Raw genomic sequence first — 26,152 nt, 5'->3', positions numbered from 1 at the left:
GATACTTGAATTGATTTCAGAATACTTCATTTTATACATGTGTATTTGTATATCTACATCTGTTTATATATTTATGTAAATATGTCTTTATATGTGTATGAACGTGCGCATATGTATAAATGAATTAGAATTATGGCTCCTTATTTACTTCTGACCTTGGTTCTGAATGTCTAACTCAATAATAATGAGGTGTTAACTTGTTTACTCACTGAGAGCTGGATTAATGTTTAACGTGGTTGAACTTTCTGCCTAATCTCCAGTTTCAAAGCAATAAAGTTTCTCTTAAACGAACGGGGATGAAATGATGTCACAGAGACTGAAGGGTGGGGGAAGGCAACGGGTATAAAAGAGGAAAAAGGAAAGGGATTAAAAGAGGAGGAACACAGGAGCGTGAGGTGGAAAGGAGCAGTCAGTCAGTCAGTCAGTGTGTGTGTGAGAGAGAGAGAACACGATCGGTTGGAAGGACGAGGGTTGGAAGGCATTTGGTGCTGTCCGCTACCCCATGCATTTAGCAGTGTTAAACCTACTGTGTGCCATCTTTAAAGCTCTATTAGCCTGCCTACTCACCTCGCAGAAGAAATGTTGACAAGCCGTGGTGAAGAGACGGTTTAGGTTGGGTGACAGTTTGAAAAGAAGCAGTTAACACACCATTTAAAATAAAGAGATGGATTATTTTCTCTCACTCCTTGCCTGCTGATGCCGTCGCTCTCAAATCCAGCTTTCAGGGATGATCTGGGTCCTATCGCAGGCCAGATCCACATCTCACACTCCTGCCGTTTTAATCTTTTGCTGCTTTATTCATAGCCAATTTCCTTTTTTAAAAAATATATATCTCATAAAAAGACTTGTTTACAAATGGATGCAGCCTTATCCTAAGCTGATAACTTACATTCACACTTGCTACTTCTGGCAAGGTGTCTGAAGCACGACTCTACAACGAGGGAAAGTGGGAGGAGGAGGAGGAGGAGGAGGAAGGGGTTGCCTACTGGCCTTGTTTCCATGGTATTCCCTTTTGAACATTTGAATGCTGTATTGTTCGCATGCAAGCCAGAGCCTGGAAAAATCTCGGCTCACCTGAAACTGACAGCGGACTGAATTCCTTTGCGTTCCCCACTTGGATGTTTTAAAGGGAAGGGGGCAGCATCAACAAGAGGGGTAAAAAGAAAACCCTCTGTGAGGGAGGCTTAAAAGTAATTTGCCTGCTGTTTAAGCTGAGACCCCAGCCTGACACTGGGAATGCATTGGTACTCTTTAGGAAGCAGCACTCTGGAGCATTTCTGTGGGGCGCTTCACATTCCTGAACCCCTTAGGCCCGAGCTTCCTACACGAGGGATAATATGAAGAAATTTGCTTCCACGCGCAGTCTGAACAAGATTCTCCAGCAGTGTGGTGACTCCTGTCACGATTACGACGAGATTCAGGCAGTGGAGAAAAAATGGCACCTGAACATCGGGGCTGCAAGAAAGGTCCTGGGCAGAAAGTCAAACCTCTCATCTCTTTTTATTTCAGCCCCGCCACCCCCGAAGAGAGCACCAAGTACCACACTGACTCTCCGTTCCAAATCCATGACTGCTGAACTCGAGGAGCTAGGTAAGAGAACTCTCCTTCATTAATACAAGATGCTTTGTGATTTCTATATCAATCAACTGGTGGTTCAGTGTATGTTACTTTACAGTCTGTGTGTGTATCAGTGTTTTGCCTCCTATGCATGTGTGATGCACAGGTAAGGTAAACGGGAATGATTCGCTCTCGTTTGGTACAGTGTGGCTTATCAATATTTAATTATCATGTTCTGTGCATGTATTTGAAATCAGGATTTGGACATCCATTGGCAAAGCCAACATTCAGTGCAAGGCCATGGTTGTCTTGTGGAGATAGTTGTGGATCTTCTTGATAAACCTTGTGGTTATAGCATTAGCATGAATTGCAGAGAGTGTACTGGTAACTTATCAGACTAAGAAGCATGAGGATTCAGCCTGAATGAACATGGAATCTAGTGGAGGCCCAGAAAGCATCCCTTGTTTGAGCAATAAATGGTATAAAGGAATGATTACTCCTGCTTTTAGTTCAATTCCCAATGTCAAGGTATCATTTTCTGTACTTATTCACACAGAATAAATGGGAACAATTTACTCCTTGCAATACCATATAGCTGATGAGTTTTGGAGTTAGTTCTTATACAAGACAGCCTATGTTGAGCTGCAGAAAAGGAAAGGGTTGAAAATCCATGAATATTCATCACTTTAGCTAATGCTCCTGTCAAAGCCTCTGGTTCCTAACTCTTCCACCAATGCCTGTCTGACTAGCAGTCTAAAAGTGTCATCAAGCACCATCTCTCTGTTACTCCAAACAATTCCATTGAATCTCCTCCCTCTAATCAGAAACATTGAAAACACCGTAATCATTTATTAGATATGCCGTGGGTGGTACAGTAGTAGCACTTGTGCCTCACAGTGCCAGAGACCTGGGTTCAAGTCCAGCCTTGGGTGACTGGCAGTGTGGAGTTTGCACATTCTCCTTGTATCTGAATGGGTGCTCTGGTTTCCTCCCATAGTCCAAAGATGTGCCAGTTAGGTGAGTTGGATATGGTAAACATTGCCCTGTAGTTCTAGGAAAGTGTAGGCTAGGTGGATTAGCCACAGTAAGTGTGGAGTTATGGTGATAGAGTCATAGAGATGTACAGCATGGAAACAGACCCTTCAGTCCAACCCGTCCATGCCGACCAGATGTCCCAACCCAATCTAGTCCCACCTGTCAGCACCCGGTCCATATCCCTTCAAACCCTTCCTATTCATATACCCATCCAAATGCCTTTTAAATGTTGCAATTGTACTAGCCTCCACCACTTCCTCTGGCAGCTCATTCCATACACGTACCACCCTCTGCATGAAAAAGTTGCCCCTTAGGTCCCTTTTATATCTTTTATATTTTATATATTTTAAATTTTATAGGATGGGATCCTCTTTGGAAGTTGGTGCAGACTTGATGGGCTAAAGTAGCCTCTGTCTGTACTGTAGGGATTCTATGCTTCTATTTGATAGGACACTTAGAAAAATCATATCATGGTTGAGAAAATCAGTACAGATGTATAAATGGGAAATTATATTTGGCTGATCCGTTGGGTTCTGTGAGGTTATAACTAATGACTTGGATAGAGTGGAGTGTAATTACATTTTAAAAAGCATTCAGTAAGATGCCAAACAAACTTTTTTCACAAAATTTGGATTGATGGAATTATGGATAAGAAACTAGCATGGATCGAGAGATGGTGAACAACTGAAAACGAAGAGTAGGAATAAACAAGTGATTTACCATTGAGGTTTTGTTACTAATGAAGTGCCACAGGGATCACTGTTGGGACCTCAGCTTTTTGCAATTCATATTAATGACTTAGATGAGGGAATTGAGTCTACTTTATCCAAATTTGGTGATTATATAAAATTAAATATGACTGTAAATCGTAACAAAAATCCATGGAGGCTGCACAAGGACCTAGACAGACTAAGTGATTAAGAAAATGTGTGACAAATGGAATACAAATGTGAAGAATTGTAAAGTTATCCACTTTGGTATGAAAAAATAGAAAAACAAAGTGATTTTTAGTTAGTGGCTCCTTTTCGTTACCTCTGGTGTCTCCCAATAATCTACCCATTACACCCTCCTATTTCTCAGTTACGTGCTGTGCTGCTGCGACAGTTTCAAAATACAGCAATATGTCCATGTTGACACTATCTCATTTTACTTCACTGGACACCCCCACTGTTGCTCAATAATCAGACCACTGCCAGAGTTAGAAAGCAAAGCCTTGTTAAGACTCAAGCAGAACAGGTGCAGAGTTGATGTGCACTGGATTTTGTATTTACTCCAGACATATGAGGGATCTTGTGATTCAGTGGTAGTATCCCTACCTCTGAACCAGGAGGTCTGGGTTCAAGTCCATCTGCTCCAGAGGTGATTAATAACATCTCCAAACAGATTGATTAGAAAATATCTGGGAGTGATTTACAGGCAGGAATCCGAGTGGATTTCAACAAAACCTCCATAAGTGTTAGGGGTGCTTGTGGTGCAGTGATAGTGTCCCCGTCTCTGGACCAGGAAGCCTGGGTTTACCCCACCTCCTTCAGAGGTCTGTAATAATATTTCTGAACATGTTGATTTGAAAAATTTCTAATCAGCTTCAGAGTTTGATGGGACTATTTGCATCATTGTGGTGTTGTCCCCACCTCTGATCCCGGAAGCCTGGTTCAAGTCCCATCAAGTCCAGAGGTGTGTGATATCTGTGAACATAAAAAAGCTCCAGATGTGTGCAGGGCTGTTGTGGTGTAGTGGTAGTGACCCTACCTTTGCATCAGAAGGCCTGGGTTTTAGTCCCACTTCCTTCAGAGGTACGTAATAATATTTCTTACATGTTGATTATAAAATATCTAAGAAGTGGAACCTTACTGGTGACTTGAAAGTTTTATGAAAGAAAAGAGTTGGGTGCTTCCCCTCTCCCCACCTCAATCCCCACCTCCACTCACACCCCATTGAGGATTTGGATTCTTGACAGGGAAAGGGACCAAAAGAGAATGGTGGAAATTGTTTACTGTGTTAAATTATACTTTTATAAGAAAACCCTTGTTAATGCCTGAAAGTTTTTGTTGCCTAATTCAACATCTTGACATTAGTCTATTAAAGAGTCTGACATTCAGTATTGGAAGAGCAGTTAATTCTCATGGAAACATGGGAAGCCCTTGTATTCAATCCCTACAGTAAACTTCATGCCCTAATTATCGAGTCAATTCTTTGTGTCACCCTCCACTCACCTCTCTACCTTTTTAACCTTTCATTCTTTAAATTGCTTCTTAAAGCCTAACTCCTTGACAAATCTCATGGCCAAACTTCTAATCCATATTTCTTGTTGTACATGGCTCCTTGCGCAATGTTCTTATGAAGCATTTTGGGAAGTCTTAGTATGTTAAAGGCCATGCATAAATATAGTTGTTGTTGTATTAATGCATAATGTCCACTTCCTTTATAATTCCTCAGATAATGAAGCAACCATGCACTCATACACTGAACTTGAACAATACTCAGTTTTGACCCAATAAATTGCATGTATGGTTTGCCTCCCTCAAGTACCAAGCAATGCCTGTATCCAGTAAAGGAGTCTAGCTACCTCCTCTTCACATAAAATGGCATCACCATTAACCAGAAATAAAACTGCACCAACCACATAAGTACAATGGTTACAAGAGAAGGATTGATGATGGATAAACTGCAGTGAGTAACTCACTTCCTGACTCAACTAGACCTTTTTTATATCTACCAAGTGTCTGTCAGGACTGTGATCAAATATACTCCACTTTGTCAGGATGAGTACAACTCCAGCAACACCCAAGAAGTTCAATGCCATCCAGCCCAATTGATTGACAACACATCAGCCACTTTAAATTAACTCACTCTGTTACAAGTGCACAGTGGCAGCAATGTGTATCATCTGCAAGATCTACCGCAGCAAGACACCAAGATTTCTTTAGCTGTACCTACCAAACCCATAATCTCTTTCACATAGAAAAAACAGTGGCAAATACATCTGGAACACCACCACCTCCAATTCCTGTCCAAGTTAAACAATATCCTTACAAAGAAATATATCAGTTTGCTGGTGAAAATGCTGAATTACCTACCAAATAGCACATTGGGAGTGTCTTCATCACACAGACTGCAGTAATTCAAATAGGTGTTTCACCACCACCTTCCCAAGGAATAATAAATACAGGTATTTCCAGTAACTGAGAATGAACAAAAGTTTCCCATATAGCCCTAAGTAAAATGTTTCAGGTCCATACCATTGACTACTATTCTATGAATTTTAAGTAACTCAGTTGTGATTTTTACCAGCATGAAACGGGCTGACATTCAGTGTCTAATTCCGACAGTTGGGTGAGGTGCTGGAAACTATCAGTCTTTTTGAGATTATCACTTTCTGAAGATGATGGAGAGGAAGAAAGGAGGGGAGGTTGTTTGGAATGGATACATAATAAAGGAAGTAAATAAATTGCTCTTGACCAATCATTACCTGGTAAAGGCAGTAGATAACGGAGTCATAGGCACCACAAGCTTACAGTCAGTTTCATAACTATGCTCCCATTGATGCCAGTAGTCCCTGAACTAAGGTAGGACATCTATCAAAATCCTGGAGGTTGCCATTGACCAAAAATTGAATTGGACCAGCCATATACATATTGTGATTAGAAGAGCAGGTCAGAGACTAGAAATCCTGCAGATGATAACTGTCTACTGTCTACAAAGCACATGTCAGAAATGTGATGGAAACCTCCTCTTTGTTTAGATGAGCATAGTTCCAACAACATCCCAAGAAGCTTCACACTATCCAGAACAAAGCAGCCCATTTGATATGAAACCATATCCTCAAACACCCATGCTCTCCACTGTGTACCTCCTACTAGATACACTGCAGAAATTCTTTGATCACTTTAGACAGCACCTTGCAGTCCTATGACCAATATAATCTAAAAGGACAAGTGAAATGGATACATAAGGAATTTCCCCGAAAAAGCCACTCACCTTCCTAACTTGTAAGCGTTTGGACATTCCTTCACTGTCACTGGATCAAAATCCTGGAGCTCATCCCCACTACTTCAACAGCATTGTAAGTACCTATACCAAATGGGCTGCAGCAGTTCAAGAAGACAGCTCACCACCACTTTCTTGAGGGTAATCAGGGATGGGCACTAAATGCTTGCCTAGTCAGCAAGACCTAGATCCAATGAAGGAATAAATAAATAAAAGGAGAGAATCCGGCCAACATCTCGATGGCCCCTGTGACAGAAACTGCAAGTACAAGATGCAGCTGGATCTGTGACCCCCTCCATTATTGAGTAATTCACTGATATTGTCAAGGACCATAAAGGAAGACTGCCTATTGGTGGTTGCCAGGTTCATTTAGAAAATAATCATTTTGGAAGGGTAGTAGCAAATCAACAAAAAGATTATCTAAACCAGAAGTTCAGTATTAATAAGAACATATTTAGCAATTTGCTCATTGAATGTTTTTTTTTAAAACAATATAACGTAAGACTCATGAAGGCAGAGTCTTTGACTGGCAGAAACAAGTGATTCAATTGTATTGATTGCAGAGTATATTCTCAAAATTTGTCAGACACCACACTCATGAATAAAACATGTTAATAAATTGAATATTAATTTGGATATATTGATTAAGAGCATGGTCATTGGTTTCAGGCCCACATATGAGGTACAGTATATATAGAAAACAGGATGTCAAATTAAATTGAAAGTGGGCTCAGTTACGGAACGGCTGGGCTCAGTTACAGAACAGCAACATAAGCAAGTGTTTCAGGTGAATTAACCAAACAGGCTTGAGTATGGAGAAGATCTGAATTTCCTGGCTCCTTCACCTGATAGGTATAAGGCTACAAGCCATTCATAATCACCTCCCTCCCCGCCCCCGTTCTGAGTGTGGCAGGCTCCCTTCTGCCTGGCTGTGAATACAGGTATAGTGACAGCTTCAGACTGTGGAAGCCTTCACTCTCCTCGTAGAGAATAAGAGGACTTGTGTGTATCGACAGTTTACAGTCCATGTGTATATGATGTACAGAATGGCAGACCTTTGTGCATTACAGAGAACACCAAGAACAGAAAGCATTTCTTTCCGTAGAAAGAATAGCAGCCCCCATTGAATTATAAAAATTTGCAGCTTGTGTATTATCCAGAAAACAGCATGCAATGTATATTGCAGTGATTATCATCCACTGCATCTGTTATAGAGAATGCCATCTTCTCTATGTTATAGAACAACAAATTCTGTATGTATTATAGAGAATAGCAACTGCTATATCTATTTTACAGGGTAATGTATCCTATTTGTTTTTGAAGGAATATCAGGCTCGATTTAAATTATACAGAAAAGCAACCATTGTTTAGACACAGAAATTACAGCCATTTATATATATATTATAAGTAATGCCAGGTGCTGCATATTTTATTGGGAATAGTAGCGTCTGGGAAATACGAGCGCTTGGGAAACAGCACGCCTATGTATACAATAAGGATCTCAAGTATATTGTACTGTGCATTAAATAGTATCTTCTGGACATATTAGAGGCAATGGCTGTGATGGTACATTGCACAAAACATGTTACTCTATATATACTCTAGGTAATAATAGCCCTGGTGTATATTATAGTAGCCATGGGCACCCGCATGGGCCCCAGCTATGCCTGCCTCTTCGTAGGATATGTGGAACAATCCATCTTCCGCAACTACACTGGCCCCACCCCCCACCTTTTCCTCCGCTACATCGATGACTGTATCGGCGCCGCCTCGTGCTCCCACGAGGAGGTTGAACAGTTCATCCACTTCACCAACACCTTCCACCCCGACCTCAAATTCACCTGGACAGTCTCAGATTCCTCCCTCCCCTTCCTCGACCTTTCTATTTCTATCTCAGGCAACCGAATCAACACGGACATCTACTACAAACCGACCGACTCCCACAGCTACCTGGACTACACCTCCTCCCATCCTGCCCCCTGTAAAAATGCCATCCCATTCTCCCAATTCCTTCGACTCCGCTGCATCTGCTCCCAGGAGGACCAGTTCCAAAAACGCACAACCCAGATGGCCTCCTTCTTCAAGGACCGCAATTTCCCCCCTGACGTGGTCGACGATGCCCTCCACCGCATCTCTTCCACTTCCCGCTCCTCCGCCCTTGAGCCCCGCCCCTCCAACCGCCACCAGGGCAGAACCCCACTGGTCCTCACCTACCACCCCACCAATCTCCATGTACAGCGCATCATCCGCCGTCATTTCCGCTACCTCCAAACCGACCCCACCACCAAGGATATATTTCCCTCCCCTCCCCTATCAGCATTCCGTAAAGACCACTCCCTCCGTGACTCCCTCGTCAGGTCCACACCCCCCACCAACCCAACCTCCACTCCCGGCACCTTCCCCTGCAACCACAGGAGGTGCAAGACTTGCGCCCACACCTCCCCCCTCACCTCCCTCCAAGGCCCCAAAGGAAACTTCCATATCCGCCACAGATTCAACTGCACCTCCACACACATCATCTATTGCATCCTCTATATTGGGGAGACAGGCCGGCTACTTGCGGAGCGTTTCAGAGAACACCTCTGGGACACCCGGACCAACCAACCCAACCACCCTGTAGCTCAACATTTCAATTCCCCCTCCCACTCCACCAAGGATATGCAGGTCTTTGGACTCCTCCATCGTCAGACCACAACAAAACGACGGTTGGAGGAAGAACGCCTCATCTTCCGCCTAGGAACCCTCCAACCACAAGGGATGAACTCGGATTTCACCAGTTTCCTCATTTTCCCTCCCCCCACCCTGTCTCAGTCAAATCCATCGAATTCAGCACCGCCTTCCTAACCTGCAATCTTCTTCCCGACCTCTCCGCCCCCACCCCAGTCTGACCTTTCACCCTCACCTTGACCTCTTTCCACCTATCACATTTCCGACGCCCCTCCCCCAAGTCCCTCCTCCCTACCTTTTATCTTAGCCTGCTGGACAAACTTTCCTCATTCCTGAAGAAGGGCTTATGCCCGAAACGTCGATTCTCCTGTTCCCTGGATGCTGCCTGACCTGCTGCGCTTTTCCAGCAACACATTTCCAGCTCTGATCTCCAGCATCTGCAGACATCACTTTCTCCTCCTATATTATAGAAAATCTAACAGAATGAGGGCATTATCAAAAATAGACGTCTCTGTAAAGAATAAAAGTAATAGCCCAGGTGTGTATGAGAAGTAATAGCAGGCTTTGTATATTATATGCAGTAGTAGTGAGTTTATATTTTGCAAAGGACTGAGTGTTGTGTATGTTATAGGGAAGAGCAGGTAATATATATTTTTAGCCTTTGTGTACATTGCACTGAATAACTCTTCCAATGTAATTATAAGAAATAGTAGCCCATGAATATATTGTAAAGAATAGCAGTTCCTCTGTGTATCATAGAAAATAACAGTCACTGTTTTATTTAATGACAAAGTACAGCCCTTGTGTATTATTTAGGGAATAACTGTTCCATTAGTTTAGAAGAAATAACAGCATTTGCGTACAACATAGAAAACTGTTCAGTTGCTTTTCATGGTTTGCATAAATTATCCATGTTCCTTTGTTATAAAGGAGGGTGCTGAGAACAGAGCTGAAAATGCGTTGCTGGAAAAGCACAGCAGGTCAGGCAGCATCCAAGGAACAGGAGAATTTCCCTCCAGACGTGGTCGACAATGCCCTCCACCGCATCTCTTCCACTTCCCGCTCCTCCGCCCTTGAGCCCCACCCCTCCAACCGCCACCAGGACAGAACCCCTCTGGTCCTCACCTACCACCCCACGAACCTCCATGTACAGCGGATCATCCGCCGTCATTTCCGCCACCTCCAAACGGACCCCACCACCAGGGATATATTTCCCTCCTCTCCCCTATCAGCGTTCTGAAAAGACCACTCCCTCCATGACTCCCTCGTCAGGTCCACACCCCCCACCAACCCAACCTCCACTTCCGGCACCTTCCCCTGCAACCGCAAGAAATGCAAAACTTGCGCCCACACCTCCCCCCTTACTTCCCTCCAAGGCGCCAAGGGATCCTTCCATATCCGCCACAAATTCACCTGCACCTCCACACACATCATCTATTGCATCCGCTGCACCCGATGTGGCCTCCTCTATATTGGGGAGACAGGCCGCCTACTGGCGGAACGGTTCAGAGAACACCTCTGGGACACCCGGACCAACCAACCCAACCACCCCGTGGCTCAACACTTCAACTCCCCCTCCCACTCCACCAAGGACATGCAGGTCCTTGGACTCCTCCATCGCCAGACCATAGCAACACGACAGTTGGAGGAAGAGCGCCTCATCTTCCGCCTAGGAACCCTCCAACCACAAGGGATGAACTCAGATTTCTCCAGTTTCCTCATTTCCCCTCCCCCCACCTTGTCTCAGTCAAATCCCTCGAACTCAGCACCGCCTTCCTAACCTGCAATCTTCTTCCTGACCTCTCCGCCCCCACTCCACTCCGGCCTATCACCCTCACCTTGACCTCCTTCCACCTATCGCATTTCCAACGCCCCTCCCCCAAGTCCCTCCTCCCTACCTTTTATCTTAGCCTGCTGGGCACACTTTCCTCATTTCTGAAGAAGGGCTTATGCCCAAAACGTCGATTCTCCTGTTCCTTGGATGCTGCCTGACCTGCTGCGCTTTTCCAGCAACACATTTTCAGCTCTGATCTCCAGCATCTGCAGTCCTCACTTTCTCCTGCTGAGAACAGAGGCCTTGTACACACGTTTTTGGTTCATTTGCTGTTAATCCATGTTTGCTTTTTTCAATTTGACATGACAGCCACGGCCTTGACAATCTTGGATAAGAGTGCCCTTGGCTTGCCCATCCCTAATCAGTCAAAAGGCATTTAAAAGTCAACCACATTGATTAGGTCTGGAATCACTTGTAGGCCAGTCCAGGTAAGCATGGCAGATTTCCTTCCCTGAAGGACATTAGTGATCCAGATGGGCTTTTAGAACAATCTAATAATAGCTCCATGATCACAGTTAGGCTTGCTTTTTATTCCAGATTTTTACTGAATTCAGATTTCACCGTTCTCATGGTGGGAGTCCAACCCTAATCCTCTAGAAAACAATGGTTTCTGAATTACTCGTCTGGTGACAATACTGTTATTCCACCTGCTCTACTTTGTATTGTTGATTCAAGCAATCTAACAAGAAACATTAAAACAGTTTGTAAAAGCTTCTTTCTGAAGGATGTAAAAGGAAAAGATTAGCAAAGGCAAGAATGAATCCATTAAATGCAGATGCTTGAGAATTAATAATTGAAAATAAAGAAGCTAAACAATTACTTTATATCAATCTTCATGGGTGATATTTAAGACATTTCTCATAATAATAGGGATCCTAGGAACTATTGAGAATAAGATACTGAAAGAAATTAGTACTAATAAAAAATGGTACAGAAGAAATTAATGGGATTGAAAGTTGATATATCCCTGCATGCAATGATCTACATCCTCAAGTATTGAAAGATCGGGCTGTAGAAATAGCGAAGCATTGGAGATTGTCTTTCAAAATTCTATAGGTTCGGGAATGGTGGCTACAGGTTGCAAATGTAACCCCACCAGCTAAGAAAGCAGGGAGACAGAAAATGGAGAACTACGGATCAGTTAGCCTGACATCAGATTTGGGAAAGTACTCAAAATTATTATACGAGTGTGATAACTAAACAAGAAAATAATGAACTGATTGGGCATAGTCAACTTGGATTTATTAAAGTAAAATCATGTTTGACAGGCTTGTTGGAAGATTTTGAGATTGTTAAGAGTAGAGTAGATAATAGGAACAAGTGGATGTAGGGACCAGAAGCCTACAGTCACCTCCATAATTGTGGTCCTATTAATGCCCTGACCTAAGGTAAGACAATAGCTTACCTCAAAACCCTAGAGGTTTCCCAACCTTATAAGTATATGAAACCCATTTGCAAAGCGAATGGCAAGCTCAGATTTGGCTGCTATTTGCCTTTTAAATTGTCTATCAAAGTTTAGCACTGAAAATGTGTTGCTGGAAAAGCGCAGCAGGTCAGGCAACATCCAAGGAGCAGCAGAATCGACGTTTCGGGCATGAGCCCTTCTTCAGGAATTCCTGAAGAAGGGCTCATGCCCAAACGTCGATTCTCCTGCTCCTTGGATGCTGCCTGACCTGCTGCGCTTTTCCAGCAACACATTTTCAGCTCTGATCTCCAGCATCTGCAGTCCTCACTTTCTCCTATCAAAGTTTAGCACCCACTTTCTAAGTGTGACCAATGCACCGAGATGGTCTCCAAACTCGGATCTCAGCCAATTTGTGATTGCTGCTAAAATTGCGTTGTATCACCGGAACTATTTTGGCATAAGGTCAGGATCCGGAAATGTTTCGGGCATCAGGTTCCCAAACGTGGAATGAAAACCTGTCCCCTGAGTCCATGAGGAGGAACAACAAACCTTGCTTGCAGTGTTGGGAAAAAAGCAGACCCATTGACTATTCAAAAGAACAGCTACACCTTTGCTCACAGAAGGGCTTCACAGCCCTATGTAAATTATGAAGAAAAGCAGCTTCTGACAAGAAATTGTGGACCCTATTTCTTGAAAGGAAATTGGAGCCCATGTCTCTTATAGGAAACTACCATACCTTTAAATTTTATATGCAAACCCACGAGATAGGTCTTGTTGCTAAGAATGGCATTTATTCCTCATTCCTAATTACCTTTTAGATGTTGGTGGTGAACCTTAAACCATTGCAGTTCTTGGGGTGCAGGTGCACCCACCGTGCTGTTGGGGGGGGATTCTTGGAATTTGACCCAGTGACAGTGATAGAATGGTGATGTAGTTCCAAGATTGAATGGCTAGGAAAGGAGATTGATAGTGGTCATATGCACCTGCTGCCCACGTCCTTCTGTGTGGCAGAGGGCAGGTGTGAAGGTGCTATCTAAGGAGGCTTGGTGAGTGGTCCTTGGAAAGCACTGCAGCATCTGTGCATATTGAAGTAGCATTCACTATAATTTTAGTGGGAAGCGCAGCCATTCGTGTGTGTTTTGTACTTAAAAAGGATCAGCCCATTAATACATTAGAGAGGAAAGGAACCTCTGAGTATAGGATCAGAACCTGCAACCAGTTGTGTGCTGTATAAGATTAATAAGTTTTGGGGCTGTCTGTAAAATAAAATGAAGTTACTGCCTAACCTGGGTGGTTTGACAGGAATTGAAAGGGGGGGACTCGAATTATTTTACGAGAAAGAAAGTGCAAGCTGCTTCCACTATTAGTGACAGCCATCTGTATGCAAATATTGGGTAGACTAGGAGTCTCCAAATCCCAGAAAAAATTGTTGAAAATCCCAGATTATAAACAACTGTGGTATTCTCAATAGGACCTTACCATTAAGTGTATAAGTCCTGCTAAGATTTGCTTTCCCAAAATGCAGCACCTCGCATTAATCTGTATTAAACTCCGTCTGCCACTTCTCAGCCCATTGGCCCATCTGATCAAGATCCTGTTGTAATCAGAGGTAACCCTTTTCGCTGTCCACTACACCTCTACAATTTTGGTGTCATCTGTAAACTTACTAACCATATCTCTTATGCTCACATCCAAATCATTTATGTAAATGACAAAAAGTAGAGGACCCAGCACCGATCCTTGTGGCACTCCAGTCGTCACAGGCCTCCAGTCTGAAAAACAACCCTCCACCACCACCCTCTGTCTTCTATCTTTGAGCCAGTTCTATATCCAAATGGCTAGTTCTCCCTGTATTCTGTGAGATCTAACCTTGCTAACCAGTCTCCTGTGGGGAACCTTGTCAAACGCTTTACTGAAGTCTATATAGATCACATCTACCGCTCTGCCCTCATCAAACGTCTTTGTTACTTCTTCAAAAAACTCGATCAAGTTTGTGAGGCATGATTTCCCACGCACAAAGCCATATTGACTATCCCTAATCAGTTCTTGCCTTTCCAAATACATGTACATCCTGTCCCTCAGGATTCCCTCCAACAACTTGCCCATCACCAACATCAGGCTCACTGGTCTATAGTCCCTGGCTTGTCCTTACCACCCTTCTTAAACAGTGGCACCACGTTACCCAACCTCCAGTCTTCCGGCACCCCACCTGTGACTATGGATACAAGTATCTCAGCAAGAGGCCCAGCAACCACTTCTCTAGCTTCCCACAAAGTTCTAGGATAAACCTGATCAGGTCCTGGGGATTTATCCACCTTTATGTGTTTCAAGACATCCAGCACTTCCTCCTCTGTATTATGGACATTTTTCGAGGTGTCACCATCTATCTCCCTACATTCTATATCTTCCATATTCTTTTCCACAGTAAATACTGATGCAAAATACTCGTTTAGTATCTCCCCCATTTTCTATGGCTCCACACAAAGGCTGCCTTGCTGGTCTTTGAGGGGCCCTATTCTCTCCATAGTTACCCTTTTATCCTTAATGTAATTGTAAAATCCCTTTGGATTCTCCTTAATTCTATTTGCCAAAGCTATCTCATGTCCCCTTTTTGCCCTCCTGATTTCCCTCTTAAGTATACTCCTACTGCTTTCATATTCTTCTACACCTGACATATGCTTCCTTCTTTTTCTTAACCAAGCCCTCAATTTCTTTAGTCATCCAGTATTCCCTATATCTACAAGCCTTTCCTTTCACCCTGACAGGAATATACTTTCTCTGGATTCTCGTTAGCTGATTTCTGTCGGCTTCCCATTTTCCAGCTATCCCTTTACCTGTGGACATCTCTAGGAGTTCAGGTTCAGCCTCACACCTAGGACCTGATGGCCAAGGAAGGTGCATTTGTACGGTGGCTAATAAGTTGTGTGTCACTCTACAAATCTTTTTTAACACATACCAAGGATGGAGTAGGAGAGATTCCTGCTGAACAAATCTCGGTGAGAAGGCAAGTGGTGAGGATGACATCAAGAGTCTGCAGAGAGATAAAGACTGGTTAAATGAGAGGGTAAATACTTAGCAGATGTAATATATCATGGGAAAATGTAAGGTTATGAACTTTTGCAACAAGAATAGAGGAATAAATATTACTTAAATAGAGAAAGTTTGCCAAAAGCTCTCAAAGAGGAATTGGGAGGTTTTTGTGCATGAATCAAACAAAGGTAGCAAACAAGTTCAGCACAGGAAAGACAACTAGAATATCAGCTTTTATTTCAAAGGAAATGAAGTGTACAAATGGGGAACTTTTGCTCAAACTATCAAGGCACTAGTTTACCACACCTGGAATATTGTCAATGGTTTGGACCTTTATCTAAAGAAAGATATAGGGTCAGATATGCTCTTCAGAGAGTCGGTGTGGAGTCAATAGACCAAATGGCTTGCTTGCACACTGTAGGTATTCTATGATACTATAATAATGACAAAGGAGGCTCTCCAGAAAAAAAATACTAAGTTAATTTCAGATGTGGAGGGTTTTTACTTATGAAGGGAGATTGAATAGTTTGGGCCTGCACTCACTTGAGTTTAAAACAATGAAAGGTGGCCTTATTGAAATATATACAAGATTCTATGGGGGCTTGACATGATAGCTGCTGAGAATTTGTTTCCCCATGTGTGACCAAAAGGCATAATCTCAGAGTAAGGCATTGCCCATTTAAAATAGATGAGGAAGAATTTCTTCTCAAAGTGAGTGAATCTGCAGAATTCTTTGCCACAGGTGGCAATAAAGGTGGCATTGTTCAGGATTGAATGAAAGCAATTTTTAATCACTTAAAAGGATCTAAGGTTCTGAGCAAAAAACAGGAAGGTGAAATTATCATTATCAGATTAGCCGTGATCTGATCAAATGACAGAATAAAGCTGATTGGCCAAAAGGCCTCATTCTGCTCCTAAATCTTACAGTTTGTGGGCGGCACGGTGGCACAGTGGTTAGCACTGCTGCCTCACAGCGCCAGAGACCCGGGTTCAATTCCCGACTCAGGCGACTGACTGTGTGGAGTTTGCACGTTCTCCCCGTGTCTGCGTGGGTTTCCTCCGGGTGCTCCGGTTTCCTCCCACATCACAAAGATGTGCAGGGTCAGGTGAATTGGCCATACTAAATTGCCCGTAGTGTTAGGTAAGGGGTAAATGTAGGGGTATGGGTGGGTTTCGCTTCGGCGGGTCGGTGTGGACTTGTTGGGCCGAAGGGCCTGTTTCCACACTGTAATCTAATCTAATCTAAAAGTTCACTCTACGGTTATGATTTGTGTTCATGGCATTGTTGTATCATTATCTTATTTATTAGCTGGGAAGTTTGAATTTTTTTCTATGGAGATCATAACAGTGAAGAGAAATAGAACCATTATAGAAATTAGAAAATTCCTAGCAATATAATGGAAGTTAAAAGATATTGGTGATGTTCAGAAAATAGCTGTTGTTGTGTATTTCCTAAGGAATTTTTTAAAGAATGTATATTTTAGAAAATGGGCTCCTTTGTATGTTATAGAGAACAGTCGGCCTGTGAATCTTTTGAGTATAAGACTCCATGAGCATAGGGTAAGAGAAAAAGGACACCACTGCAAGAGTTCTTAAAGTTAGTCTCCTGGTCCCAACCAGCTTCTGAGAAGTGGATATACTTGTTAGCGATAACAGTGTTGAACATCGTTCACAGCTTCACTCATAACAAAGCAGTCTCTGCCTGCATGCAGCAAACTGGCACAATATTCAATCTGTGGTTAATAAGTGGCAGGTAATATTCAGATCACATCAATGTTAATTACTGTCTTCAGTAAGGTGTCACAGCTCATTGGAGTATCAAAGTCCCCAGTTCACCTATCAGATAAAATCTGGCTAACAAAACACAGGTTAGATTTCTATACTTAACAAGAGCAATTATTTATTTTAAATAAATAAATTAAATGACTCTTCTTCGAAAGTGAGTGCACTATTGTGGGGATGGTGCAAAGGTAATGACAAGTAATCAAAAACCCAAGGCTAACTTTAAAATCCCACCATGACAGATATTGGAATTTGAATATAATAAAAAAAAAGTCGTGAAAAAATGGCTAGCTTAATGGTGACCACTGTTGATTGTTGTAGAAAACCATCTTGTTTATAAATATCCTTTACAGAAGGAAGTTGTCTATCCCTTTACCTAGTCTACATGTGACTGCAACCCCAAAGCAATGTAGTTTACTGACTGCCTCTGGGTGATCAGGAATGGGCAATAACTGCTGGCCTAGCCAGTGATGCCCATACCCTGTGATCAAATTTTTAAAAAACAAAAGTTGTGTGTGTTTTTGTATGTATTTTATTTTTAGAATAGAAGAGGTAGGTGGGATGGATGGGGTTGAGGGTTGAAGTGCCTTACATTCAGGTATGGGACTCAACAAATGTCCCAGCAATTGGAGGAAGTCTTCTAACCTTCCTGCAGATTTAAGTTTTGGTAGTTTGATCATCACTGATTCAGTTTTATGTAACATCCCTCAAAGTTTCTTTTTTCATTCCCTGCCATGTTTCTCCTCAATGAGGGAGTGTGTACAAGCCGATCTTTGAGAATGAAGAGTTGATTGTTTGCATCTTCCAGGCCCTTGTCTCTGAGGTATACCAAGAAATTCTTTAATACTTTAGTTCACCGACATGACATTAGTAAACAGAAAGATATTGAATATGAAGTGGAAACAATCATATTACAAGTAGTTTTGTTGTTCCTTGTCCTGCACTGTTGGCACAGTTCTCTGTCTGGGATGTGCTTTGTCTCTATAACTTGAATGTTCTGTGTTTTTTTGTATAAATTACTAACCCTTTCCTCTAGATTCAGTTTTGTGACATTGCCATTCATTCCTCCATTCCATCCTAACGCTCCGATTCTTTTCTTTCCAAGCCTCTGTACGCAGAAGGAAAACGGGTAAGTTGTTCTCTTAAAACCTGACAACAAACGCCATTTTACTTCTCGTGGTGCTTTGTGTGTTGGTGCTGTGTTGACCGTACATGCTTCTGTTGAGTGGTACTTGTAAAGTTTTAAGAGAACATTCATTATTTGCCACCACTCCCACCATTTCTTCCACCTCTTGATTTCTGGGTGGTGGAACGGTTTCTTCAGTGTGTAAAGTCAAAATTATAAACATGTTTTAATCTGCTGTCACAAATAGAATCTGGCACAGTAAGGAAATGGCTGGGTAGACTGTATATGAAGTGTACGTGGGCAGTAGAAGGCGAATAAATCGGTGAGTTCTGTCCATGTTAAAATAGAGTGCTCTTGGGTTATGTATGAATGGATTTGATGGATCAATTCATTTTTTTCCTGGTTTGATGCAAAAGGAAGGAGGTAAGAAAAAAGAGATTTTGACAGTTCCCTAAGAATCTTGTTAACATGATTTTCTCTGAAATTAAAAATGAATGCTGAGTGTGCTGCCTCTAATTTTCTTCCAAAGAAATAGCATGTTAGTGTCTCTAAGACTGTGCTTGTGACTTCAAATTTTGGGTCCAATTCAGAGACTAAGGAAAAATTTTTGCATTATTTTGTGTAACACACTTCCTGAGGATGATCATTTGTTTGACGTAATTCAATAAAATTTGACCCACACTTTTGCAAATTACCACCATTTCCTCCCAATCTGTGCTGAATGCATGATAGTAATGAACTTGGTCAGTTGTTGAAATTCACATTAAGGCAAGACTTTGAACTCTCACATGGGGTGCTTGCACATGAAAGTTTTGAAGCAATATAACTGAAAGTACTTAGTCTGCCTCTCAGTAAATTGACATCTCCAAGAGATTCCAAGATGTCTTCCTGGTGGTATCTGGTATTTTGGGTCCATGTCCTTCACCTGCAGTCTTAAAATATAAGCCTCAGACCTTCATTTTGGGACCTATGAGAACTTAGTTTCAGACCTTACATCTGTAAACTCTGCAATTTCACTTAACTTCCTACACGACTGAATCTATCCCCATTACATGGTGTCATACTCTATACAGCCTTGCTCATTGACTTTGTATTCTGCAGTATGAGAACTTGACTCTTCATCGTTGCCCTACTTAGCAGAGCTGAATCAGCGCCAAGCCTTGGCATGCTGCACAAGGAGACCTTTGTCTTTCCAATATTGCATGAGAAAATGATTTTGGTTAGAACATGCAGGAAACAATAAGTATATGTTCAGATAATCTTTCTCATAATGTTGTTTGTGGGAGGAATGTTCACCAGGACACCAGCTGTTGCTCTTCTTTACACAGTTTCACAGCATTTTTATATCCACCAGAGCAAAGGTTTTGTGCTTCAGCCAAGGACCATAAAGACTGTCAGCCCAGATTATGGAGGTGAATTCTTACTCAGCGTTCACCCAACCATCTTCCATAACTCCAGTGAAAACTATTTGAAGAAGACTTTAAATTGAGCGTGTTGCTAACTGAGTCAAACTGATACTTAAACTAAGCGGGAGATAGAAAAGGGAGAAAATAGATGAAGACTGAAGATAAGAGTCTCAATGAGGTGATTAAAGGCTGAGGGGAAAAGGGTTCAATGGCCAACTAGGACAAGGAGATTAAAGGATAGTAGGAAAGTAATGACCAGAATGGGAGTGGGGAGTTGAACAGCAGATCCAGGGGACTTTGAAATAAAAGCCAGAGAGGAACACACGAGATCTGGAGAGATTCAGTGAACTGGGAAAGAGGAAATCAGGAGAGGATGGAAACTAGAACCAGAGGAATGAGGGTGAACTCATGAGAGGTAGGCAGATCAATGGAGATGGGGGAAACTGGGATGGGGACAAGGCAGGGAGAAGTGGGAATAAGAATGAATTGTTCCACTGGTGAGAGTAGATAGATCGTTGGAAGAGGAAGGATGGCGCAAGCTAAAATGAAAAGGAAGCTGGTTTTAAAAATACCAAGAAAATTGAGAAATAAAACGCAATTGGGAGGAGAGAGAGGGAATCAAGAGAACCAATACAAACAGATCATCTTATAATGAACGCATCATGACAGCCTGAAAAAATGCCAAATAATATAAATATGTCACAGCATGATGTACAGTTGGTGTACCACTGAGTACCACTTATTATAGTATTGAGAAGAAGAATTATTCTATATTTATTTAAAAAGTGAAATGGTGACTAGTTTTCACTACCTGACTTTGCAGCTTCTTTACCTAAACATGCTGAGTCTACATTCAATGAGCTTTTAAGTTGTTCAGTCATTAAATTTATTAAAGAGAGATGTGTATAGATGTGTGGATTGTTGTAATCTCAGAGAAAAGTAATTCCCAGCTACTAACTGAATGAATTACACCACAAAATTTCATTTTTCAAACAAAACTTTACTGTCCAAGTTAGACAAAGCAGGTACTACTAAATTAGCAAAAAACATCCCAAAAAAATTGTAGATGCTCGCAATCAGAAACAAAAACAGAAATTGCTAGAAAAGGTCAGCAGATCTGGCAGCAATTGTGGAGAGAAATCAGAGTTAATGTTTTGGATCCAGTGTCCCTTCTTCAGAATTGCCAGCACTTCCAAGTTAACTGTGAGGCTTTCCCTGCCTTCCTGGCTTCAACTGTAGACATATTCTTCTCTGAGGTATGGCACCCCCTCTACAGTGGTCTGTCTGCTGAGTCTTTTTTTAATTGTTTTTTTTAAGAAATTGAAATAGGATATTACTATCTTGGAGCATCTTCTGTCTTTCTTATCTGAAAGTCTTATCTTATATAAAAGTCACATCCAGGTGATTGTCCCCACAATGGCATGTTGACTACTATTTGACACTGATGTCAGGTCCCTGAAGCCTGGGAAGACTCTGCTCCAAGAGTAACATTTAAACTTTAAAGCTCGGATCTTCCTAGTCTCTATGTCTGATATGTATTGAATTAGCTGATTCCCAGCAGATATCCTTGTGAGATTCGGTTTTCTCTGAATGTTTATGATGACCAGAGTTATGAAGAGAGAAAATTGTCTGGACTTCCTAATGACTCTGTCAAACACTGAGAAAGGACCCATTTATATTTATATAACCCTTTGGAGAAGAAGTTAAACTGAGGTTCATTTGGCCTTGTCTTATATTTCTGAAGAATCCCAAGATATCATTTTTAAAAAGAGCTGGCAAGTTTTCCTTGGAATCATAGCCTGTTTACATAATTATAAAACATGGGCAGCACGGTGGCTCAGTGGTTAGCACTGCTGCCTCACAGCACCAGTGTCCCAGGTTTGATTCCAGCTTCGGGCGACTGTCTGTGTGGAATTTGCACATTCTGCCCATATCTGCGTTGGTTTCTTCCGGGAGCTTTGGTTTCCTCCCACAGTCCAAAGATGTGCAGGCCAGGTGAATTGGCCATGCCAAATTGCCCACAGTGTGGAGGGAAATGGGTCTGAGTGGGGTTACTCTTCAGAGGGTCGGTGTGGATGTGTTGGCCTGAAGGACCTGTTTTCACACTGTAGGGAATCTAATCTAATCTCAGATGAATGTGGTTATTATCACACTACTGTTGTGGAACCTTGCTGTGCACCTCATTGCTTATATTTGAATAGTGAGAACACTTTGAAGGAATTTCATTGGCTGTAAAGCATTCAGGACATCCTAAAGATATTAAAGAATTTATATAAATGCAAGACAGTCCACTGCAGTACTAAGGGAATATTGCACTGTCAGTGATGCCATCTTTCAGATGTGATATGAAACAGAGACCCCATCCGCACTGTCACATGGTGGCAAATGATCCTATTTCAAAGGACAGCAGAGGAGTTATCTCTGATGACCTTGTCAATATTGAACCCCCAATCAACATCAAAATTACAGATCAACTCATCATCATTGTATTGCTGTTTTGGGAACGTTCTATGTACAAATTGGCTGCTATACTTCAACAAAGGCTGCACTTCAAAAAAGGTAATTCATTGGTTGTGAAGTGCTTAGGAGGCCCATCATTATGAATGGTATTTCCCGAAGATCACAGGACAGAAATACTGCCCGCAAGAGTTACCAGATAATTACAAGCTGTGGAGCTCTGCACTGCTCAGTTGAATCAGTCTGAACAGAGGCCATTGTCAACAATGCATCCAAATTAGGCCCAAGATCAGTGAGAATCCAGCCATAGGTGAGTAATGTTGGAATAGGGGTCATGATGATTCTCAGTGGGTAACCCCAACTTCCAGATGCCAAACTCTACAATCAGGCATTGAATGCCTTTGAACAAACCTCATATAACCATCTCACAACTCCACATACCCTCAACACCCACCCCTCGATTTTGTAGCCCACAAGCAAACCCAATATTGGTTGCTATTTGAGCTTACACATGGCGAGTCTCTTGCCTACCACAAGGAGCAGGATTTGGTCCTTAAGTGGGTATTGATAATCCATGGACAGGCCTTATTTGGTAATGGGTGATGAACTGTCCATGAGACTCCACAACCCAGACTCAATCATGGCAGAGGAATGTGAGAAGTGTGGTCCTCACTTGCCACCTACCTGCCTGGTTAAATGCCTCCCTGTCACCAAACTCACCTCAGGGGAGAGCATTTAATCTGTCAGAGACAGACAGTCCAGAGGAACATTGGCTATTGATAGTGTCACCAAATCCATGAAGGAGCTGGATAAAATCTCGTTGTGAAAGTAGTGATTGAAAGATGTATGGAAGAAAGACTCAGTCTGCAACTGACCAGATGGACACAGTTTTGTCCTTTTAATTTAATTTTTATGGGGTGAATCTTACATGTTTGTGGCTAAATACAAGTTGCATCGAGCTTTCTGGAGGGATTATCACTGCATGGCCCAATGAGATTTTGCACTGTACCTTACCAAATGTGCCTCATTAACTACCTGCCACATGTCCAATTGTAGTCCCATCTTACCAGGTGCCATACTAGGAACAACTTGCCACTCATCAGATATGCATCATCTTTAAAAGCCCACTCTGCTCCAAGACAAGCACTGTCAGTCCAGAGCTACCCCACATGGCTCCTTACATTTACTCCAAACATGGCATACAAGGAAAAATGGTCGCCCCGCTTTGCAGGAAGACACCTGGGGATCCTGCTGGATAGAGTGATACAGACAAAAAAAGGCCTCTTGCCCTAGGATAGGAGTACAGGAGACAACACCAGACGATGCCAGCCTGGCCATCTGGGTTAGTGCAGTGTCAGCATCTGGAGGAAGAACGAAATGTATAAGAAAAATGTCAATAGCCTTCTCTGCTCCACCCGTGTAAGTGCTACCATTTTTTCTGCAACACCACATGTTCATTCTGTCTCTGCTACTGTACCTAGCTACCAGTCTCTCTCTTGCCTCACTCATTCTCACCCAACCCAATCCCTGTCACCACTAAGCCCACATACCTGCTATACTGATTCACTGGCTTTGGTCACCTGCCATCTGCATGGAAAATAACTGCAGTGCCACCCAGTTTCATGTTCCTTAATATCTGCACCTCTCTCATTCCAGAAGGAAAACAGCCCTCATTAGGGCAGAAGCCAGTATGAAGGGTGGTTAGCTGCTCGAAGTTCAGCTTCCCACGCCTTGAGGAAAGGAATCTGACTGACTTGACTAGATTACTTACAGTGTGGAAACAGGCCCTTCGGCCCAACAAGTCCACATCGACCTGCCGAAGGCAACCCACCCATTCCCCTACATTTATCCTTTTACCTAACACTACGCGCAATTTAGCACGGCCAATTCACCTAACCTGCACATCTTTGGACTGTGGGAGGAAACCGGAGCACCCGGAGGAAACCCACGCAGACACGGGGAGAATGTGCAAAGTCCACACAGACAGTCGCCTGAGGCGGGAATTGAACCCAAGTCTCTGGCGCAGTGAGGCAGCAGTGCTAACCACTGTGCCACCGTGCCACTTGACTATATCCAAGCCCCTAAATTGGTATTGGAGGCTGTCCTTGATTTCATTAATGACTGCTGATAACCATGACAATCTTCCTGCTAAACAGGAAGACAAGGCAGTGATGCTTCAGCTACATTCCCACTTTTTGTTTTCCTCTGCACAGACTTTTGTCCGTGCACGGCAGTGACTTACAAAACTGGAAGTCAATGTCCAAAATGACCTTGGCCCAAACATCGGCATGTACAGTGCTTCGAGTGCTCAGAGGGAACATTTGCTGTAAACAAGCAAGTATGTTGTGACTGTGATAGCAAGCCAACAGGCCAGCAATGCAGCTTGATGCAGTCCATGAGCTGGGTACATGTCCCTGACCACAGTGTCCTTGCTGCAGTATTGCAATGATCGCTATTACAGCCCAGGTGGCAGCAGTGAAGTGCAGAAGCATAATGTACTTAGATTAGAGATATGCTCTGAGGGGTCTTTAGAGGCTGGAACATATTAGATACCAATGTCCATGAAGGGGGGGTGCATGTGGCCCTGAGTTATTGGTGTGTGGTGTCCAAAATTTTAATTAGCAGTTTGCTGCAGCCTGGCGAGAAACTTGGCAGACCATACAGCAAAAGTATGATGCGCTCTTGATATTCAGATAGGCCTCACCATAAAAAAGCATGAGAAACAGGAGCAAGAGTAGTGTGTTTGGCCCTTCAAGCCTGTTCCACCATTTAATAAGATAACAGCTGATCTGACATTCCTCATATCCACTTTCCTGTCCTTTCTCTGTAACCCTCTATTTCTCTACTGGTCAAGAACCTATCTATCTCAATCTTAAATATACACAGGGACTCTGACCCCATATCTTTCTCATTGGATTTCTTGTCTGATTCAACCACAAATCTTGCTATAGTCCACATAGCTCAGAGCTGGACAAGAGATGATTTGCATTTGAGATTGTAGAAAATGAGTTGGATGAAATGATCAGGTGTTCCAAAGAAGAAAGGCTGATGGTTGGCTGAAGGAGCCCAAAGTTTAGATCTAAGTAATGAAGATGCGACAATGAAAATATTTCCTGCTATGATGTTGAGGGAGCTTCACTCTGTAACTAACCAACTAACCTGCACTGAACCTTGAGTAGTGTGATAGTGTTTGGAGGAACAGTCCTTGTTTCAGTGAGATATCATAGAGTGATTTACATCTACAGGTATCTGAATGACATGTGCTACTTGAATCCAATCAGCGTATTATCACTCCGATAAACATCTTTTTAAATGGGTTTAATGGAACAGAAATACTTACTCCCTGCTTGTTGGGTCTCACATTCAAAGAACACATCTCACACCACTACTAAGGTTGTACCCACCTAGAGCTTTACAGCTTCTTGTTTGTGTGACTTAAACACTGGAAGTTGATAACAGACAAGTACAATCAACAATCCATATTATGCCATATTAGTCAACAGACCTGCATCCAGAAACAAATTCATTGGAGGAGGAGGTATAGTCAGTCCAAATAATTTCATGCAGAGAAAGTTGTTGGTGTCGAATTTGTATCAGAACTAATTAATTATGTGGCACAGTTAGCCATTTACCCTCCACCTATGTGAATGTACTCAACCTGCAATTTCTCCAGATTATTTTATACCTACATGTTTCACATATTTTCTCCTTCCCATTTAGAATATTTTTCTGGATTCCACTTTCCCACATTTTTATGGTCCTGCATTCCATGTCTCTACAACCTACTGCACAAAAGTATTGTTTCTCACTCACCCTTTGGTCTTTTGATAGGCAAAAGTGAGGACTGCAGATGCTGGAAACCAGAG

General features: G+C 42.5%; 1 protein-coding gene and 1 long non-coding RNA gene across 4 annotated transcripts in view; one reads left to right on the top strand and one right to left on the bottom strand.

The window, feature by feature from the left end:
- shank3a (SH3 and multiple ankyrin repeat domains 3a) overlaps positions 1 to 26,152 on the top strand; it is a 1,012,090-nt gene that overhangs the window by 886,510 nt on the left and 99,428 nt on the right. For 2 of the 3 annotated variants that reach the window (XM_043713934.2, XM_087999456.1), the window contains 2 exons: positions 1,510 to 1,590; positions 18,403 to 18,426. In XM_043713934.2, coding sequence (XP_043569869.2) covers positions 1,510 to 1,590; positions 18,403 to 18,426 — 105 coding nt within the window. The remainder of the gene's footprint in view (positions 1 to 1,509; positions 1,591 to 18,402; positions 18,427 to 26,152) is intronic. The other variant, XM_087999457.1, reaches the window with a different exon arrangement.
- Positions 15,470 to 26,152, bottom strand: part of LOC148145833 (uncharacterized) — a 59,987-nt gene continuing 49,304 nt past the window's right edge. Inside the window, exon 3 of the long non-coding RNA XR_015761086.1 lies at positions 15,470 to 15,516. This is a non-coding gene — a long non-coding RNA (uncharacterized LOC148145833). The remainder of the gene's footprint in view (positions 15,517 to 26,152) is intronic.

Source organism: Chiloscyllium plagiosum, unplaced genomic scaffold (genome assembly GCF_037043375.1).
Source record: "Chiloscyllium plagiosum isolate Xiang-an unplaced genomic scaffold, Cpla_swu_hap1 HiC_scaffold_23, whole genome shotgun sequence".
Classification (NCBI taxonomy): Eukaryota; Metazoa; Chordata; class Chondrichthyes; order Orectolobiformes; family Hemiscylliidae; genus Chiloscyllium; species Chiloscyllium plagiosum.
Note: the sequence above shows the minus strand (reverse complement) of the source record. Positions and strands in the feature narration are given on the sequence as shown.